The 21,196-nt window shown below is 43.8% G+C and overlaps 1 protein-coding gene across 1 annotated transcript; it reads right to left on the reverse strand.

Annotated features, from left to right (window-relative positions):
* Window positions 1–989: 989 nt before the first annotated feature.
* On the reverse strand, window positions 990–20,585 carry ARHGEF5 (Rho guanine nucleotide exchange factor 5; the record flags this gene model as incomplete). Its single annotated transcript, XM_082075284.1, has 15 exons — window positions 990–2,553; window positions 2,818–2,922; window positions 3,259–3,329; window positions 3,740–3,901; window positions 4,575–4,729; window positions 5,063–5,152; window positions 7,081–7,155; window positions 8,070–8,199; window positions 9,570–9,722; window positions 10,647–10,807; window positions 11,709–11,971; window positions 12,292–12,356; window positions 12,706–12,787; window positions 15,429–18,996; window positions 20,556–20,585. 15 exons carry the CDS (start codon window positions 20,583–20,585, stop codon window positions 2,399–2,401), a joined length of 5,265 nt encoding a protein of 1,754 aa, XP_081931410.1. The 3' UTR covers window positions 990–2,398.
* Window positions 20,586–21,196: the final 611 nt, after the last annotated feature.

Below are 21,196 nucleotides of genomic sequence, written 5' to 3' on the forward strand. Positions count from 1 at the left end.
CACAACAGAGGCCTTGAAGCTTCCTATATCTCAACAATAATTTTGACAAGAACATACAGAATTTAACATAGAGACCACCTTGGGAGACTCTCATGAACAATATGTCTGCCTATTTTTAAGAGTGGAAATTGAAGGAGTAAAGAATTCTTGACTTTTAAAAATGTTTCACGAGATGACTTCTAATTCAGAATGGCAATATCCATGGCCTGCCTCCTCATGATAGAAACAGCAAAAATGAAGCTGAGATGATGTGTCTCAGTCTGCCTGCATCAGATGACCTTTCAGGGGCACGTGCTGAATTGATCCCATGGCAGCGTTCTGTATGGCAGTTGAGACATCAGTGATCCTGAAGACTTATGTATTGCATAAATTCATGACAGCCTGGGATAAGCAGACATTCTGGATCTCTGAACATCCCTGGATCTTGTTGAGGATTGTAACTCTTTTTGTGTCAGTTATTTTAGTCTGAAGTAGGTTTTGCTTTTGTTCTTACCTCTGGACCATCTTCAATTCTTCTAGGGGAAAAAGAAAAGAAGGGTAGGCAGCTTGTAATCTGGACCATAGATGAAAATACAATTGAATAATTGCATCCTGCCTCACTGACTGGACTCCCATCTTCTGTAGGTCACCTCTTTAAGCTTACCTTGTTATACTGATGACTTACACCACTATGGAACCTGCTGCAGCAGTCATTTCAGGGCTGGTGGTAATGCTCTGAAGAATTTTAGGGTATGGCTGGTAAAGCAAGCTTCCTCATTGCCTCAGCTAAGTATTGCTATTTGTACTTAATATTCATGTAAAAAGGAGAATTATACAGAAAACAAAAAAGAAAATAAAATACTGAATGTATTTCTAAAAACATTCAGAAAATGTTGAATTACTGACATTTGAGATGAAAACCTAAGTTACAAGGAAGGCAGAAAGTTGTTTTAACTGGAGAAGTGCATAAGTTTATTAGGACTAAAAGCAACTTTTTTTTTTTTTTTCAAATCCAGCTAAAATTATTGATATAAATAGGCTGTAATAAGCTGTACTAGATACAACATAAATGGGAATTAAAGGCAGAATTTTACAGAGACAGAAAGCTGGAGAAATGAAGATAACTAATTCTTCAAATATATTAAATGCAAGAAGAAGAAGACTACACGTTGCTTTCTTTGGTGTATTGATTCTTATACTTGATCTTGCATTGACTGAACTGAACGCAAACACTTTAACACAGAAATAGTATTTTACAGTTGAAGGCGTATCCTCAAATAGGCAGGTTCTGCACAGAAGCAGGACTGCATGTAAACTGGACTTAAAACCAGAGAGTTCTAATAAAGAACAAAGTCCCTGGTCCATATTTTGACTTTATCTACAGTGGCTAAATATCTCAGTGTTTTCTATAAGTGTGCAAAATGGTGCATGCAAAACCACATCAGCTATCAGATTAAGAGCAGCAGGAAAGTGCCACTTCATTGCATATGCTTAGTCATGGTTATTTTGTACAGGGCATGTACCGACACGTAATAAAAATCTTTATCAACAGTCATAGTTCTACTTTGAGTGGGAGGCAGAGTAAAAAAAAAAGTCATTTCAGATGGCTTATTGGGACACTTGTTCAGAAGAGAGGTGACCTTTGTGAAACAGATTCTTCAGCTTGATACCTCTTAAGGTGCGGGCAATCATCACAGTGGCTTCTGAAAACTTTGCTTAACTCAAGTGGGTTTTCTAATGCTGTTAAGGACTCTTAACAGTATGCAGAGTCTGAGCTAAATTTAGGTACAAAGAAATATTTGCCTATCTAAAAACCAGTAGACTTGCACGATCAAATAGATAAATTGTTCTAAATGGAAATTACACTATGGAGATCAGTATTGAGATATCAAGAGGATATTCAAATGGAAAACTCTCCTCAACTATATTGTGCTTTGCACTTAGCACCTTCCTTCTCAGGAACTCAAAGCTCTTAGTATGCTAATACTAGTGAATTTAGCCTCACATCATCCAGTGAGGTAGGTAAGTTTACCCCCATTTCACAGATGGGAAAACTGAGGCAGAATTCTGAAGCGACTTGCCCAAGGTCCTGCAACTTGTCAGTGGCAAAACCAGGAACATATTTTCAGAAGTCCAGATCCCAGACTTCTGTCCAATCAAAGTCCCTCCCTACTACCACAAAGCAAGCAATATATGCAACTTTTTCTTCCTCCTACTGCTGCCATAGTCCTGGTGACACAGAGGAAGTGAATGATTTTTCCTGATTGAATTCCTGCTTTCTTTGGTAAAAAGCACCTGGTTCTGTCAAAGTGCTGTATTATGCTCTTTGCAGAGGCGTTTCTTCTGAGGCACAATATAAAAACAAAAATATGGTTTCCCCATGGCAGGGAGACTGTACAGGTCCAAACAAAGTAGTGTCTTATTTCTTGCAGAAGACCTGCTGCTTGGCATTCTTTACACGTTGCTCCTCCTTCAGGTTCTTCTGCCGTGCCTGTTTGCTGGATATGAGTTCCACATGTTCTGCGGGGAACCAGCCTCTCTCCCGGTCTGAAAGTTTTACTCCTTCCATCCATCCTTCAGTATGAGGAAAAGCACAACATCAAGAAAAATAAACATTTTCTCGTTCTTCCCAAAAAGCACCCACCCTTCCACAAGGCCCTAAGATCAAATTAAAAGATCCTCTTTCAGCTTCCAAATAAAGTGTGTTAATGAAGAGTCTCTTCATCCCCTCAATCCAACAGTCAGGAATAAGAGGCTCCATCTGAAGCTCAATTGTGTTGTTAGAGCTTTACAACTTCCTACAGGTAATTTAAGATAGCCATTGTTCATTCTGCTCACCATCATTGCTGTTCTGCATAACCATGATGATATCTGCTTTCTCCAGAGCCAGCTCATCATTTTCTCGAGCCTTGTAGGTCTTTATGCACTGAACCTGTGGTGCATCTAAAGGGGAGGAAAGATCAAAATGGTATACTATTAATAGAAAGCAATAATAAAACTGTGTGGATCAGCACCAGTGGAGGTAGGGGATAAGGGACTGCCCATATACTAAAGAGCACAGAACTGGGACACTGTAGGTTTTCTACCTAATTTGAGGAGGAAAAATGGATAAAATAACTGGCAGTACCTGGCACTGAGGGAAAGCCCATGAAAACCTTATCTATTTACAAAAAGTAAGTATTCTACCTCAGAGCAATTTCTGGGATGTTCGACCTCACAGTGACTCCAACTCCTCTGAGCCAGCCCACCCCCATTGCTGTAGTAGCAGAGCAGTCTCACCAGGGCATTCCAGGAGGTCCAGTTCTCCTCGCGGAGGAGCCAAAGCAGAGATCCACCTCAGCTTCTCACTGCTGGAAAACATCACCAGATAGGTGTCAGGATTCAACGTGAGGGACAGCAGTCTGATGACAGGAACTGGGGGGTGTGTGTACAGGTTTACTATCAAGAGGGGTCAGGAAGTGGGTACTCAGCGGAAAACAGAGAAAATGGAGAAAGGGGGTAGGAGGAAAAGGCAAAACCTCCCATTTTTGAAGGCTGACGGTATGACATAGTGTGGTAGTATTGCAGAGCAGCTATGATGAGAGAAGAGCAAGGTGTTTCATTAGGGGCTTGTTATGGCAAGAGGATGTTTTTCAAGTCCTCTGCTCAGCAGCTGCATTTGATATTTCAGCATTTGGGCAGCTGAGGGGCAACCGTCAGGCTCCTGGGAGGTGTCTGGCTATGGTAATGCGATATACTGAGGGTAACCTTGAGCTCTTACTGTGTCTCTGTACGAAACAAAAATTCCACTCTCTTTCCCTGGTAATTCTGAAGTAGAAAGAGACGGAAAACATTTTTGTTTGTTCCATGTAGTTTCATCTCGCACTTCTCCCCACGCACATCTGAGAAAGCAGCATGATCAAATACGACAAAACGTCCACCCCTGCAGGTAAAGAGGAGGAACAAAACAAGTTGTGAGTTTTAAGGTGATGTGGATTACAAAGTGAGTCTATGTAGATTTCTGATGTCAGGAAAGCAAAAAGTTTTTAATGAGTCTTCATCTGCTTCAGGCACCTTAAGCTTTGTTCCTATTAGAAGTCTCAGAAGGCCAAAGAGAGAAGGGACTTAATGAAAAGAGTAGAAATACTGAGCTCTGTCCTGTTAGAATTTTATTTGACAGCTTACAGACAAGACTGCCCTTCCAAAATCCCAACACAACCAACCAACAACTCTCTTAGTTTCTTGACAAACCCATGATTTGCATACTCACTAATTTTCACACTGTCCTTTAGGAAGAAATTATTTACTAAGTAAAACTAGAATAAATGGTTATTATTGAAGTGTTTCACATTAAAGAGATGGAGAGGCAGAATAGAAGCGTTGCACTAGGGACCAGAAGATACCTTGTTATATTATCATGTGTTGTAATTAAGAGTTGAGAATATCAGATTCCATATAGTTGCATGATACTCACATAATGTAGGATTAGGAGAGTGACTTGACAAGTGCTGCCACTCGCTGGCAGGCAGAGGGAAAGGACTCTTTCACCAAAGCACAGACCCAGAAAGAGACAGGTATTTTAGAAGGGGCAGCGAGAATTGTGTTGAAGCACTCACTCCTTCGGCCGAGACAGGAGCAGACAGTCATTGAAAAGATGTAGGTAGATGGGACGGGTGGTGACTTTCCATTTTGGACTCAGGTTGTTGAAGTCCAGTGCTGTTAACTCACCACACTTCACAAGTCGCCTCGACTGTGAGATGAGTGGGAATATCTGCAAGAAAGAAAAGAACATTCCTTTCAAGTGTTAAAAAGGAAATGTGTAGCTTTGAGTTTTGGTTTTGCATTTTTGCCCTTATCTAGAGGAAGCATGTTTTCATCTCCCAGCTGGACAGCCATAAGTCATGGTAGACAGTCTCAGCTCAAAGCTGACATGAACAACTGGGTAAGGGAAACACTGATAAAGAGCTGACCTGTATATGATATTCTGGTTCAACGGTTCCGTGCATATTGGAGAGGAGAACAAAAAGTAAGCACAAGTGACTTTGTGAGGAAAGAGAGAAAATACATTAGGCTAGAGCAAGGCCCAGGAAATGGACAAGCTCACCTTGCACTCAAATTCAATCTTCTGGCTGAGGTAGATCAGCTCTTCAGTGCTCTTCATGCGCTGGACATTTTCATTGCAATCCTTGATAAGCTGCAGAGGAAAACAGTCAATCAGTAAGGTGGGAGCAGAACTGCCTGGTGGGATCAGTACTATTCCCAGGAGACGCTCAAGAGTCACTGCAAGTGACAAGTCCTTGGGCATCCTCCTGCAAAAAAAATATTTTTCTAAGTGAGCATACTAAACTTCTCCATACCTATAATGATCATCCTTCTTTCTTAAGGAAGATATTCTAAAGATGAAGTCTCTGTGATAAGTATTTTATTAACTTTGGATTCTGTGGGGGGATACTAGAGACATCTCTCCCAGGTGACAGAGGTTGAATTGCTGGTCACTTGGAAGCAACTCTTATTAGATGCTCCACTGAAAACAAGAGAGGCTGATTAGTTAAACACCAGCCCTGATTTTCCACAACCCTGATCTTGTTGCCAGTACCTGTGAGGACAGGACACAAAGAAACAGAGGTACTTCGGCCTGTAAAAGCTGCCTACATAGCTGCCTGAGGTGATACAGAACAGCCGCATAACAGTGTTACAGAGATTAGGCTGGCTTTAACACAGCTGGAGCCTAAGGATTTCAGGTATGACATCTTGCCTACCCACCTCAGATGGAAGTGTTTTGGGAGCTGTGCAGCACATAGGTGCAGTTCAAAGAGTTTTAAGGAGGTACATGTCATGTTGAAATGGTCTTTAGGTTTGAGTTAGCGAATAGGGGAAAGTTTGTAAGGAAGGGACTGACACTCCAATAAGGTCAAATGATCACTAGACAGAAAAGGAGCTAGCCAAGAAACAAGTCCACCTTGTGCTGCTATGCAAATTTTAAACAGCAAGTTGTCTCAGACGACTTTAAATCTTGTCTTTCTAATAAATAGGATAGAGGAAGGGATGTAAACTAGTAATGCCTTGCCATTTTTTTTCTTTTTTTTTTTTTTTTCTTTTAAAGCATGATTTTCTTGCAGAGGCTAGGGTAAGAGTTGATCACTAATTAGAGACAAAGATTAGGAACACAAAGGGGAAATGGTGGTTAAGAGACTGGAAAGAGTGAGTCCAGAAAAAAAGTAGTTCAAAATCATTAGTGCAGGTTCAGTTTCATCAGAGCTGGCTCCTGCTTTAGTGCTTTCTGCTCACAGCTACCACTGCACACGTAGGAGAATCACATGAACACAGTAATTTGTTACTGGTGAAGATCAACGATAAGGGCCCTTGACAAGGCTGAGGATCAATGAAAAGGACTGGGCCACTTAGGTGCCCTGCAGCTGTGTGATGCAGCATGGCTGTGGAGAACCATGGCTGAGTTGGAAGGGACCCACAGGGATCATCAAGTCCAACTACTGACTCCATACAGGGCAAACTAGAAGTCAAACCATATATCTAAGAGTGTTGTCCAAACACTTCTTGAACACCCATCAGGCTTGACACTATGGCTTCTTCTCTGAGAAGCTTGTTCTGGTGCCTGATCATCCTCTCAGTGAAGAACTTCTTCCTAATATCCAATCTGAACTTCCCCTGACACAGCTTTGAGCCATTCCCTTGCATCCAGAGAGAAGAGATCAGCACCTCCCTCTCTCCTCCCCTTCACAAGGAAGCTGTAGACAGCAATGAGGTCACCCCTCAGTCTCCTCTAAGCTCAACAAACCTCACATTGTATCCTCAGCCACTCCTTGCAAGTCATGCCCCTTCGCTATCTTTGTTACTCTCCTTTGGACACATCATGGTATTTTTATATCCTTACATTGTGGAGCTCAAAACTGCACACAGTACTTGAGGTGAGGCCACACCAATACTGAATATAGTGGGACAATCACTTCTTTTGACCCATCAGCTATGCTGTGCTTAATGTACCCAGGATACAGGTGGCCCTTTGGGATGCCAGGGCACATTGTTCGCTCAAATTGAGGGTACCATCAACCAAAACCCCCAGATCCCTTTCTGCAAAGCTGCAGGATGGGCTGACAGTCTTACCTTTTCAAGTGCATCATAGGCCTGTGTTGCTTGCACTTCCTCCTCAGACCCCGGTCGAGTTCTCTTCAGGATATTCTGCATGAAAGATGATGTTTTTCATAATGTAAACAGGGAAAGCTGGACATGTGTATTTGGGAGGGGTAGGAGAAACAAGGAGCCACCAAGATGCCCGCCTCGAAAGAAACTAAAGCAATAGTAGGTAAAGAGATGTGGAAATAACAAGGCCAGAAATTTGAGATGCAGAATGTCACTGATAAGCTGCTTTGAACAGGGCATCCCTGACAAAATCTAAAACATAGTAACTATCACATCCAAGGTAGATGGCATAGGAAGCAACCACTAATCCCAACACAAACAGCCTTACAAAAAGAATTGTTCTTTGCCTAATACTTCTTTTCTCCTGTTCAAAAAAGGCTCAAATAATCAAAAAGAAAAATTTCATAGAAAGAGCTCAAAATGAATTCCTTAGCAATTTGCTGGTTCCCTGTCTGGAAGTTTTCTCTTAGTCAATGTTGCAGGCAAAGAGTAGAGGCAGGCTGCCTTCCAGAGGGCAGCCAAGGAACCTTTGCTTTTTTTTCCTAGCAAGAAGCCAAAAAAGTTCAATAAAATGTAAATCAACAATGTTCCAAGAAGACTCCATAAATTATCTATTGGAGTACAACTGAAGTAGTGTTGCAACACAATCCTAACTGGTATATAAACTACATTGCCTCACAGAGGTTATTATATCCAATTCATGGTGCTGGTCTAATGCACAGCAAGCATTTGTACAATGACAAACGGGTTTGTTTTTGCAAAGGCATATTCACAATATATGCAACAGAGTGGCTTTAAAGCATCTTGCTAAACTTGTCAGAGGTGCAACACGAAAGGCTGTATGCCATCGTTCCCCCCGTGCCCGGAGCCAGCATATATTTATATGACCTTCAGACATGAAGAAGGGTCAGCTTAAGAGAAACTGTAGGAAAGCAGAGAATCACCATGGTTACCTGTAGGAGGAGTTTGAGTCGAGTGATGCGCTGGAAAGGGAGGATGAGGAAGGATTTAAGTGAGAGGCGCTGGCATACTGGATCACTTTCCAGTCTCTCCAGGACTTGCTGGAACCCTGCATTTCCATTTCTGTGTGAGTGGTAAAGAAAGAAGACATCCAGGCATCAGAACACATAAATAGTCTTCTTAATATCAGATTTCAGTGAGTGCTGGAACACTCCCAAGAGCTGGGTTTTGTCCTTGGGCCAAGAGATGTCAAGAAACTGCACGATTCTGCTGAGGAAGAGCAAGTATGGGTCTCTAACAGATATAGAAAGACAGCAGTAAAACTGTTGTTATATCTTTCCTCTTTCTGCCACAGCCCTCTGGAATAAAAGCCAGAAGTAACATCTGCATTTCAATTCCCCCTATTAGTAGGGCACCTTTCACAGAGAGAGTGGTGGTTTGTATTCTTCCCTTATGCTGAATGGTCCAGCTCCAGGGCCTGTATTCAGGGTCTGGAAACAGCTGCCTCCCCTCTCTTGCTACTCCTAAGAGGAGCTGCCTTCCCCCGTAATGTCTCTCTTACCCTCTTAGACTGGGTCACTGCCATCCAGTTTTGTGTGTTGGGCAGTAGGACATACAAGGCTCAAAGTATGAGAGTAATATCAGAATAGCCAATCCCACATCCTTGAAGAGATGTGGAAGAGGGTTGTAGGCCCAGTAGACATTGCCCTAGACAATATCCTGGAGATCCTCTGTGTGGAAATGAGCCTTCCCTGAAGGGAATCAGTTGTGACACTAGATCTCTCCCGGTCAGCAGAACCCAGAGATGGTGCCTGCACAGCCTGTTGGGAACAGTGTCTTCCACTGGAATCACTGTAGCTTCACTGTAATTGGGTTATTGCAAAGGGAAGTACTCAGTGCAGAAGTGGCCAGAACACTTTGCTCAGGACTAGGCCCATGCCTGAGCAATGCTTGCTTGTGCCACCACGTACATAAGAGGAGGGCAAGAGATGTTCCACTCCACCACCCAGAGCAAAACAGACCAACAGTGGTCCTAGGATTTTCGATGAGTTTTAAAGACTCCTAGATAGCCAGTTCAAGCTTACTGACAGCAGCCATATTTTTCTTAACTACAGAATCACAGAATGGTTCAGGTTGAAAGTTTCACTTGAAATTGTCACTTTCTGGTTCTTAGTAGTCTGAAAACCACTATCCAGGACAGTCATTTTTGCTCTATTCAGTGGAGAGTAGACAGAGAGAATAGCCTGCAATAGAATCAGATATTAATTCTTCTTTCCCTTTCCAGCACTATGGGAGAAAAGCCTGCAGCAGCTATGTCCTGCTGTCCCAAATGCTATTGAATTTAAGAAGGTTCCTGCCTGTTCTTCTGGGAATGTAGTGGAAGCACTGGCCAACAGCCTGTACCTGCCGTACTGTCCATCATTTGAAAGCATGAATATTCAAGATGCAGCAAGGAAGTAAAGGAGAAGGGGGCAGCAAAGAAGAAAACTTACAGTAATCGCTGGAAGGTTTGCTCCTGATATGTCTGGTTTGTTACATATGGTAGATACACCCTGCGGAACTCAGGGGCATGTTTCAGAGCCACATCACACACATGGAAGGTGAACATGTCCTCCTCAAATTTCTCCTCCAAGTCAAAGAGGAAACTGCAGCACATAGTTGTGGTGCCATAAAAGGAGAAGGAAATAACAGTGTCATTTACTAAAGCAGGAATGTCCTCAGTCCACTAAAATCCTGTCAGCCTGTATGTAAGTCCAAGACAGCTTTTTAATTCTAGAGAGAGCATAAGGCCTGCACAATGACAACTTAGGGCTATAAATCAGCAAGAAAGAACCAGAGGCAAAAGACCTCTATTCCTGAGAGGTCATACTTGCTACTTCTAAAGGCATGGTCAGGAAACAACTGAAAACTAAGACATTACCAGAATAACCTCACTAGTAGAAATGGAAAAGGTAGCGGCAAACCTTACTAACTTAGCAATATATGTAGCCAAGCCTTGCAGGAGAAAAGCAGAACAGAATCCAACAACATATAGGATTCCTTGCATGTGGGGTCATGTCTATATTTTATGACTTATGCTGAATTGATTCACATTAGGTTCTGTCAAGTGATGGCTGTAACTTACTTTTTCTCTCTTTTTTTTTTGTTTTGTTTAGTTTTGTTCAGGGCTCGTGCAGCTGCTGCTTCCCTCTTGTATTTGGCAGGAGCTGCATTTGGTTTTGGCCGAGGTCTAATTAGTCAAGTTTACTTGTAGTTGAAGCCAATACGGCACACCTACAGGAGCATTTTGAACATTCTGACCTCCTGCAACAAGCTCTGCACACAATTGCTCCATATATCTGGGACTTAACACCAAGATTTACATTGCCCTGTCACCTAAAACAGTGAATGTTCCTTTCAGGGCAGCAGTGGTATGCAATGTACCTTGAAGGCCAGTGAACACACAGGAATGAAAGATGTCATGGAATGGAATGGAATGGAATGGAATGGAATGGAATGGAATGGAATGATGGGCTGCGTCTGTGCTTCATGGAGGGTGTTAGTCCTGGAAGTAAAGGTCCATGTCTCACCTGGCGCTGACATCGCGTACATCATGAAGGCGGGAGAAAAGCCACTGACGCTCTTGGTTGGTGAGCATTGCCTGGAGCTCTGCTGATCGCTGGAAGTGATCCACAGCCACATTTAAACTGCGCAGGTACGAAGCCTCAGACATTATCAGCTCAAACTTGGCCTTGAGAGATGAAAGAATGGAGCACAGCATCAGTAGAATACTCAAGTCTGATGAATCTTACGGAGGAGACAGGCGAAGGAAACCTCCCAGCACATGACATAAGCAGTGTGTAATTACAGAAGATAGGCTTTAGGAATGAAAGGCAAGCATGATATTATACATAGGCTGTCTTTCTTTAGAAGAGAAACTTGTGGTGTGACTTAAAAATAGCTACCTGTTCCCATTTTACTTTTTATTTCCCTTCAACTCCACTTTCAGTAGGTTTCCTGTTTAACACGCTCCCATAAATTTTCCAGCATCCATATCACCCTTGTTTTTCTCCTTCATCGTTTCCCATTCTGTTATTTTCTCCTTTTTTCTCTGGATCCTCCCATCCACTTCGCAGTTCCTCTCATTTTCCTTACCCAGTTTCTCTATGTACCATTTTGCTTGAACCTGTTTCTTCTCAGCCCTGCAGCTCACACAGGTCAATTTGGTAAACTCACGCTCTACCACAGGAACTACAATACACTGTGGTTTTATTAGCATCTCTCATCAGGTTATGTGTGGGAGAATGCTGGAAGTCTTCTACTTTAACATTCTCTTTTTCATTGAACATGCTCCAAAATTCCTTGTTTTATTTTGTTCCAATTTCCCCGTGTCTATTTTCATGAAGTTACTGATATGGTCCAGAGTCTGTCCTTCAGTGCTCATTTTCTCTACAGTTCTGTACTTCAGTACTGTACTGCTTCACAAGCACTGGTACCACTTCCTCATACTACTTACATTCGTAGAAGTGACCTCTGCATTCAACCACCTGCATTCTCAGATCAGACATTTTTGCTCTACACTTTTATCACCCTTCTGAGGACTCTGTCTTGACTACAGGCTACCCATCTACCTTGTCACATCTGTCCATTACCTCTTGCAGCTTCTGCTCATCACGGGACATATTGAGTAGCATTCTGCTGCCCCGTATCATGGGGATGTCCTGCCAGAGGGATGCATTAGATGACACTGACAGACGTTGCAAATATGAGTCCTGGGGAGACAGCACTTTTCTCCGTAGCCTTGGGGAGCTTGGGAGACTCGACTCTATATCCTCTGCGAAAGAATCCACTCTCTTCTGGCTTTGAATGGCCTTGTTCAGAACAACATCACTGTACTCCTGATACAGCAATCTTGCTGTGAAGAGAGGCATATACATTTATACTTTCTACAGTATAGCTGCTTGTCCTCTGCTTCAACCTGGAGAAAACTCTGTTAGTGTCTCAGTTTAGGATAACTGAATACATTAGACCACATGTAACCTCTATAAGCAAAGCTCAGCAGCTCGCTGAGTGTCCTGCAGGACTCTGGTTTCACTGCCCGCACAGAACACTGCTCTCTAATGCCCCCTCCTTGCCACCACATGGCAGGAGCCCCTTTCCTTTGTGCACACTGCAAGGGTGGGGGATGATGGAGGAGAGGGGTCTGCCACAGCACTTCAGGCAGAAGGTACTTACAGGAGTTTATCAGCTTGGAGTGCCGGCGTTTGAAGTTCTCCATTGCATCTGCAGGTTTCTTCTCTCTGTCAGGGAATAAGGATTTGGAAACAAGAAGTGAATGAAGAGCCAGAGATGGCTTATCCAGATCTCATTAGGAGATCTGTCACAGCAAGGACCCCTCTTTCCAACAAACTCAAGCTCCACATGCTTTACTTAACAGTTTGACTTAAGGGAAGCACTGTCCTAAAGGGACAGAAATACTTCTGTTGCAGTGGGGTACTCTCCAAGGGGACATAGACTGAAACACAGGCCTAAGTCATTTCATCATAGTTTTCTACTCCTTAGTAACATCTTTGGTCCCTCATGAAAAATGGAGAGCATCAGGTGCTCCACAGGGATGTGGGCAAATTCTAAGGGGTCTGAGAGGCTTACCGCAATATTACTCTTTCAGAACTGACTGGTGGTTCCCTGTGTGCCTTGTGAGCTTCTTCCTCTGAAGGAACAGAAGGAATTTCTGTGTATAAGACAATTAGAAAGTAAACACATAAGTCTGTTTTTAAAGTCAAGCAACAATCCAAATGATACACAGATACCACTTACCTATACCCCACCTAAGTGATGTGGTGGTCTTGGGTTGGAGTACAGGTGCCCTCCTGACCTTTATTTCTGGGTCAGAAACATTCCAGTTTTAATAATCCTTGACATTACTTATACTTTACATCTGTTACTTGGCCACATTTGCTTTTCATATAAAGAAAAAGGCTGACACTTTTCAGCAATGACAGTAACTAAGAACTTTCCTTTCCAGCTTCCCAGGTGAAGTCACACCACTGCCTGTGGGCTCTCTTTGGTGCTGCTTTCCCCTTTCAGCAACTTGGGCCAGGCAACAGAGGATCAATGGATCCAAAGTCACTAGTCATGCCTGAAAGCCTTAAGACTTTCTTCTATGGATGCTGAGCCCCAAAAACTCTCAGTGACTCTTGGGGCAGAAATGCTATGCATCTAACAAAGTCATTCCTGTCAAGAGTTTTAGAAGGGATGTGGCCTGAGAATTAATGCTGTAATCCAGTTCTCACATTGATGTACTTTGTAGGCATTCATGAACTGCTGCTTGCATTATCTTCTGTTTATACCAAATCAGGAAAGTGTGGATTTTTGTTTCGTGTTGTGATGGTGTGAAGAAATTCTATATAAAAATCATTGGAAGCAGGAGAAGGAAGAAAGCCCAAAGACTGAGCTGCAAGTATGGGTCAAGAGAAAGTCAGCAGTGTGTCCTTGAATGTTTTAAAATTTGGAACCAAGAATTATACGTCAAACACATGAACAAATCTTGATTCAAGTGCTGCCAAACATTTTACACCCCTTCATGCTCCCCTACTTTTCCTCTGTGCCAAAAATCCAGCATGTTGTGGAGCTTGGAAAATAAACTAAGAGCTGAGAAGAAGCAAGTATGTCTAAAGATCATGGAATTTATAATAAAGAACAGACATGCATCTTGACAGCAAGTACTGTCTGAATGAGCTGCACTACAGAAGATGCATGTTTTCCATTTGTGACATCAGGAGTGGCTGACATGCCAGAAGGCTGTGCTGCCATCCAGCGGGACCTGGACAGGCTGGTGAGTTGGGCGGGGAATAACCTAATGAAATTTAACAAGGGCAAGTGTAGAGTCCTGCATCTGGGCAGGAACAACCGCAGGTTCCAGTATAGGTTGAGAAATTACATATTAGAGAGCAGTGTAGGGGAAAGGGACCTGGGGGTCCTGGTGGACAACAGGATGACCATGAGCCAGCACTGTGCCCTTGTGGCCAGGAAGGCCAATGGCATCCTGGGGTGTATTAGAAGGGGGGTGGTTAGTAGATCGAGAGAGGTCCTCCTTCCCCTCTACTCCGCCCTGGTGAGACCACATCTGGAATATTGTGTCCAGTTCTGGGCCCCTCAGTTCAAGAAGGACAGGGAACTGGTGGAGAGGGTCCAGCGTAGGGCAACGAAGATGATTAAGGGAGTAGAGCACCTCCCTTATGAAAAAAGGCTGAGGGAGCTGGGTCTCTTTAGTTTGGAGGAGACTGAGGAGTGACCTTATTAATGTTTATAAATATATAAAGGGTGAGTGCCATGAGGATGGAGCCAGGCTCTTCTCGGTGGCAAACAATGATAGGACAAGGGGTAATGGGATCAAGCTGGAACACAAGAGGTTCCACTTAAATTTGAGAAAAAACTTCTTCTCAGTGAGGGTGCCAGAGCACTGGAACAGGCTGCCCAGGGAGGTTGTGGAGTCTCCTTCTCTGGAGACATTCAAAACCCGCCTGGACATGTTCCTGTGCGACCTCACCTAGGTGTTCCTGCTCCAGCAGGGGGATTGGACTAGATGATCTTTTGAGGTCCCTTCCAGTCCCAAACATACTGTGATACTGTGATCAGTGATTTGGCTTCTACGCAAGTTGGGATCTTGGATCTGACAAATTTGCATTCTTATCTGTAATCTCCAATCCTACATTCTCAGGAAGATCATCTCTTTCAGAATGTCAAATTAGAACCTAAAGGTGTCAGTTGCAAAATTAAGGGAGGTAGCAAATAAACAAGGAACTAAAACATGATGTAACAGATGTGGGCTACTGAGGGTGTGTGCATGTGTCTTCCTTACTGGTTGGAAATGGGCTGCTACAAGTGCAGCAAAATGCAATGGCCATGTGATGGCAGCAGAGATGACGAGTAGTAGTTCTGAACTGAGCCCCACCAAGAAACTCATTCATGTAGGTAGGCCCAAATAGGTCATGTTACTGAGTGAGGGTGCGATAGATCATTAAACATGGAGAAGGGACAAGAAAAGAAACTGGATGCAAAGTCGAGGGGTGAGAGATTCATGAAGTGGGATAAAGCCTGTTGCAGGTCTTACTGTAAAATGAGGTGACTGAGCCCAGAGGACAAGCAGGATCCATTAGTTACAGGACAGCAGAGAGGAGCTAGGGGCGGGCGGAGGGGGGGATCTTGGGGAAGGACAGCAAACGGGACTACATGGCTGGAGTAGAGGAATGTTACCAGAAAGGCACAAGACCAATGCTGAGCTCTCAGCTCTCATCACATTGCCTCTTTAATTTAATCCTACAGTTTTGATATCTGCAATAAACTGGGGGGGGATGGAGGAAATGACTCACCCTGCAAGATGTCAGGTGGTACTGACATCCTCTTCAGGCCCTGACGGTGCCAATCCTTGCTTTTTACTCGGCGTTTAATTGTGTTTTCTTGATTGGCTGCTGGCTCCTGTGTAACTACCCTGCTCATTTTTTTGTCTGGCCAACTTGATGATTTTTCCAAAGGTGAGTGTCTGGGCATTTCTTCCTTTGGCTGAGCTACTAAGTGGTGTTCTCCTCTTTCTCCTTCCAGCCTTTGCTTGACCCTCCTCTCACCTTCTGTTTTCTCTGTGTTTGCCAGGGGAACTTGGATATTCTTTGTGTCCACACCGAAGAAGCCTGTCTGTTGCTCCCATCGTAACTCCCCTGAGACCTCCTCTTCTTGGCAGGCCATTCTGGTGGTTGGTGGTGATGGAGGGCTGAGCTGGAGGAAATGGATTGGATTGGTGAATGCTAGCATTGGAACTGGTTGTGCAGAGTCTCTGCTCTTGGAGTCTGTGGATGTTATCAGGCTTTCTAGCGAGGGCCAAGAAGGGTGGTCAGGTGAGGATTTTCCACACTGTATATCCATGTGCTGATCTGTTGTTTCAGGGCTGGTGTCAGAGCAGACGGCCAGTGCTTCATTTCCAACAGCAGAAAAGCTTTTGCCCAACAAACTGACCCCCGAGTCATCAGAAGTCTCTGTATCATGGGTTCCTGAATCACCGAGATCCCACTCTCTGATTTCTGGAACATGGTCATCTTTCTCTGCTACATCTCCATCAGAACCAGAGACTACAGTGTTAAAATGAGAAACAGAGGCAGCAGTCCGGAAAGTATGGCTTATAGTAGGGTGAATGGCTAGTAACTTATTATTGTCCACACCACAGTTGCGATGTGGCCTGGAGTGGGGTACAGGAGCCAGTGGCTGGGACATATCAAGGGCTCGAGGTCGGGGAAGGTGATTTGCACTATGTGCAGGGGCCTGAGCTTGACTGGGGCTTTGGACATGGAAAGGAAGATGAGGAAGCTGTTTGGCATCAAGCTCAGACACCAGAGGTAGGCTTGAGTGGGACACAGGGGACAGAGATTGTTCTTGCTGGTTCACAGCAGGGACACCATCTTCTTCAGAGGGCCAAGTTAGGGTGCTCAGGACACTGGAGATTCTGGATGCTGGCTCTTTTTGGTTTAAACTGCAGTCAGACTGATCAAATACAGGCATTTGCTGTTCTTCATGATTTACATTTGTTCCCGTTTCTTTTCCTTGGATAATGGCACTTATTTCTGGGGAGTTTTGCTGAATTGTCTCTGGGTGGCTCAGGGGAGTGGAAGTCCTGTCTGGTGTTTGGGGTCGTTCCAGAGGCCCTGCAACTATAGCTGCCGTCCTCCCATCTTCAGGAAGGCTCCCCTCTAGAGGAAGACAGCTCGGGTATATTACAGAGAAAGAAGATGGGCCACTAAGGTTTTCATGAAAGCCTTCCTCAGAAGTTGTGAGTTCATGGGAAATGTTGGCCTCCCCTGGATCAGCATGTACAACAGTAGTTTCCTCTAATGTTGGGTCCTGCCCCCGTACAGAAGCAGCTTGGTTGGCTGGCTTCTCTACAGTGTCTAGCAGTTTGTTCAGGCTGGTGCTAGGACAGACCTCAAGGGTCACAGAGGCTGTTTCACAAGCACCGTCTTGCTGTGGACCAGACATTGAAGCCACAGAGGAAAGCTCTGACGGTAAAGCTGGAATGAAGTCCTGAAGCTCAGCTTTTCCCAAATTTCCTGTAACGGGATGAATATCTATGGGACCAGGTGGCTCCAAGTTCTTGGTAGCAGAGGAAGGGAGTGCTGGAACATAAGCCTCTGGGCTCTCTGTGCTAGAAGGTGCATCTCTTTTATCAAACCTCTGGACAGCCTTTCCATGCCCCTCACTGCGTTCATTCTCCCTGCCCAGTCTTGTCCTGTCATCCCAGTCAGCTTCTCCAATATCCTGACCAACAATGGAAAAGCGGCCAGAGTCTTCTAGATCTTCTGCCTGGTCAGAGACATGGCATATGTGTAGAGGTGTCACTGGAGTTTCACCCACTAGGTTCAGATTATGTGAGGACAGGGGACTGACAGTGGGTGGCTGATATCCAGAACCTGCTTCTGTGGCATAAGCTTTCAGCACTACATCCTCACTGGGATGCTGACCCACAGAGGCAGGCTCCCCTGGAGGAAATGCTGGTCCTGTTTCCTCAGCCAAAACAATATTCTCCAAAGCACACAAGTCCACATTATGCCTGGGAACAGAAGGTATCTCTGACCTGAAAACTGATGCTAGAGCCTCCAGTTTGAGCTCTTCCTTCTGTAGTAGTTGTTTCTGCTCATTTTGTTCCTTGTTTTTCTGATCTTTAGGATCCAAAGATTTTCCTTCTTCCAACAGATTCTGCTCTTTGCACTCTTCATTCTCCTCTTTCTGCTGAAGTTCAGACAACACCTCTTCCTGTGTTTTTTTCTTATGCTGTGAAGTATTCACTTCTTCAGTTTTTTTAGCAGTATCCTTTACTTGGCAGGCACTCTCTGCTGGAAAGGCAGGTCTGCCCTCTGTTATTCTGTGATCACCTTCAACATGAAGGCATTTAGAAGTGGATGAGTTTTCTTTAGAAACAATTACTGTTCCCTGGTCTTTGACCATGCTGCTATTCCTTGTTTCACCAGCTGAGATGCTGCCTCCTCCTTGTAGTGAACTTACTTGGCTGTCATCTGTTAAGCTGGAAGACAATTGGTGGGAAGAAGACAACTCTGTATTCTCTTCCACACACTGGAGTGCTCTTATGCTTTCCTTAGCATCTTCAAAAATGTAAGGTTTAGCCACGTCCTCTACTTCTTCCTGTGAAGTAGGCTGCTCATCAGTTGCTGATGCCACTTCTCTGCTGCTCTGCTTCTGCTCTGCACCAGCATCAACCTCCTGCAAAGAATCTGTGGACACCTTATCCAGAAATGGTTCAGCCTTATAATGCCCCTCTGAAACAGTTTTACACACCAAGAAGCACTTAAGTGTGTCTCTTTGAGAGGAAACATCATCAGCCAAAGACGATTTCAAATGCTGGGCCTGAGGATCTGAGCCATGACAAGCCTGTTCTGCTTGGCACTGAGTAAACTCAGTGCTGAAGTCCACAGCCTGCAGGATGGCATTGCCAGGGGCTGGCCCATCCTGGACTGTGCTGAGAGAGGAACAGTCCTGGCTGCTTTCCAGGTCAACCAGCTCTATTTGCATATGTTTCAGAGAACAATCCAGTCCACCCTCCTCTAGAAGCATTTCTCCTTCCAATTCTGAGAGTCCCTTTGGAGGCTCTGCATCACCTTGCTCTCGTTCCAGCCCTGCTGGCACTTTTTGCACAGGGTTAAAGGGTCTGCCCAGCATCTCCGCTGCTTCTCCTGCAGCAGAAAGGCAGCTCTCGGGAGTGCTGAGTTCTGCTCCCTTTGCAGAGTCAGATGGGCTGGTGCTCATTTCGGCTGATGCATGAAGGGCATGATGCTCTCTGTCGACTGCTGCAGAATCCCAGGCTTCCCCCCTGGTGCTGCTGGCTTCTGGGGGAGTGGTACCTCCCTCACTGGTTTCTTCAGACTCCATCAGTGACACATCCTGTTAAAGAAAAATGCATTTTTCTATTACTGCTACAGAATGCTATGGTGGATCTAATTGACTTAAGAGAACATTCAGAGAGCAAGAAAAATCATCAAAATGTCCATTAATTTTTGTGAGGCATGGTGGACTAATACTCATGACCTCTTCTAGGGGCTAGCTGAGTCCTAGAGATCTCTTATTTCTACAGGAAAAGGCCTGTACTTTGAAGCTGATGGCTCTCTTTACCAATCTCACAGGGTCTTATCACAGGAATTGATTAACAAGTAGGAAAGTAAGAATTTGATTAACAAATAACTAGGACAGGACACAAGACACAAGATATTTGAAGGCTATAAACCACATAGGTTTAGAAAACCTCTGGTGTGTGTGGACATTATCTCCAGATTACCAAGAGAAAATGTGTTTCAAAATGATGGACCAAATATGTTACAACTACACAAAAAATTACAAATGGTTTAATGAGTTACCAAGTTTTAGTAACCTTTTTGTAAATGTTCTATGGTCCTTCCACCTGCTGTACAGACAACATCAAGGCAATAGCTGACAGTTCGTGGTTGCAGAGATACAGTGGTTTCTGTATAGAAACAGCCTGTATATCATCATTTACTCTGCTCTTTTAAGCAGGCAAAAAAAGTCATCTTAGGACTGTTGGACAGTTTTCCAAAGGATATAGTGGAATTTCCCATGCATTATTGCATTTGAAGTTCAGACATGACAAAGCACTAGGGAATTTACATTTGGGAAATGTCTCTGAAAAATATGGTAGAATCTGATTCACCGCTTTTATCTTTCTGGCTTCTACCTATCCCATGACCCACAATTCCTAACTTAAAAGACCAAAGAGGCAAACCTTAGTGGCTTCCCTCCCTTTTCTTTTGATTTTGGGAGACTTTATCCAGTATTCCAGCCTGTCTTCTCTATTCTTTGTCCCCTGCTTATCAGAAATGGCTTATAAATTGCTGCTTTGGGCTGCTTGACATCCACTGGGTACCCTTGCAGTCATACTCAAGCTTGTAATTGAGGCCTGAAGGATATGCTGCAATGTGTAGCCACAGTCAGACTTCCCCCTGAATAAAGCTTCAGTGTTCTCATCCTTCATCCCATCTTACAGATGTCAAAGTTTCCAGACATGAATGTGTAGTCCTGCACCTTTTGGTCAGAGAAACCACTCCACATTTCTTCAGGTAAAAGCCCACTAGCTGTTCACTAGCAAAAAAAAAAAAAAAAAGCCTCAAAGCCTGGCTCTGGACTGTTCTCGAAGCTCATGAAAAAAAACAAACCCAAACAGACAACCAAATCTATATTTTTTTCTTTCTCTGGCATTGCTAGTTTCCCTACAATTTTAAGAATAGCATTTTTTTTCCCAGAGTTTCAACTGCCGTTGGGGGGTTATGTGACAACTTCAACTCGGGAGGCTCACAAACAGAGAAAGTGTCTGCATAGGAAGAGAAATCCTTGAGATCAATGGTGATTTTATTGTCCTGGAGTGGCTTCATAGTCACAAGGAACCTTTTCCACTTCCACACAGAAAGTAAAAGCAATAAGGGCATGATTACATCTGGATTAATTGTCCCAGTTAACTCCATGGCCACGGCATGCCTGACCTAGAAGCTGGTTTACCCTATATATTCCCTTACATCAAGTGAAACAGAACACCTGCTCTGAAGGCAACGAGCCTGTGCTCTGGAGTTAGAACTGGTGTTATATAGCCTTTAATCATGGGGATTTTCATCATCTTATAGCTTTAAAAAATGGGGAAAAAATTAGTTATCTAATTGAGTTAACTCATCAGTTAACTTTGCTCCTAAATGTTTGGGGTTTTTTCTCATAGAATCTTTATATATATGTTTATATATATTTATATATAGAAAAGACAATCTTTCTTACAAAACCAGGTTTACTTAGAAATTCAGAATTTCCCCCCCAAGTAGTAAGTAGTTGTAAATAATTACAGCTTCAACAAACAGTATGTTTCAGAGACATATGTCCATTCAGAAAGTTCTCATAGGTCTTCTTCCACGTCTTACTGCTGTCAGCTAACAGCCAACTATTTTGGTGCTGCTAAACCATCTTTTGAAACTGTTGCACACGTGAAGGTACAAGACTGTCAGAAAGAAGCTGCAACACAGAAACAAGAGACCTTGGCAGAGCACAGAAAGCTGCAGGGTCATAAACTTTTAAGAGGCCACCTCATCCA

This window comes from Streptopelia decaocto (assembly GCF_964273445.1).
Source record: "Streptopelia decaocto genome assembly, chromosome: 1".
NCBI lineage: Eukaryota > Metazoa > Chordata > Aves > Columbiformes > Columbidae > Streptopelia > Streptopelia decaocto.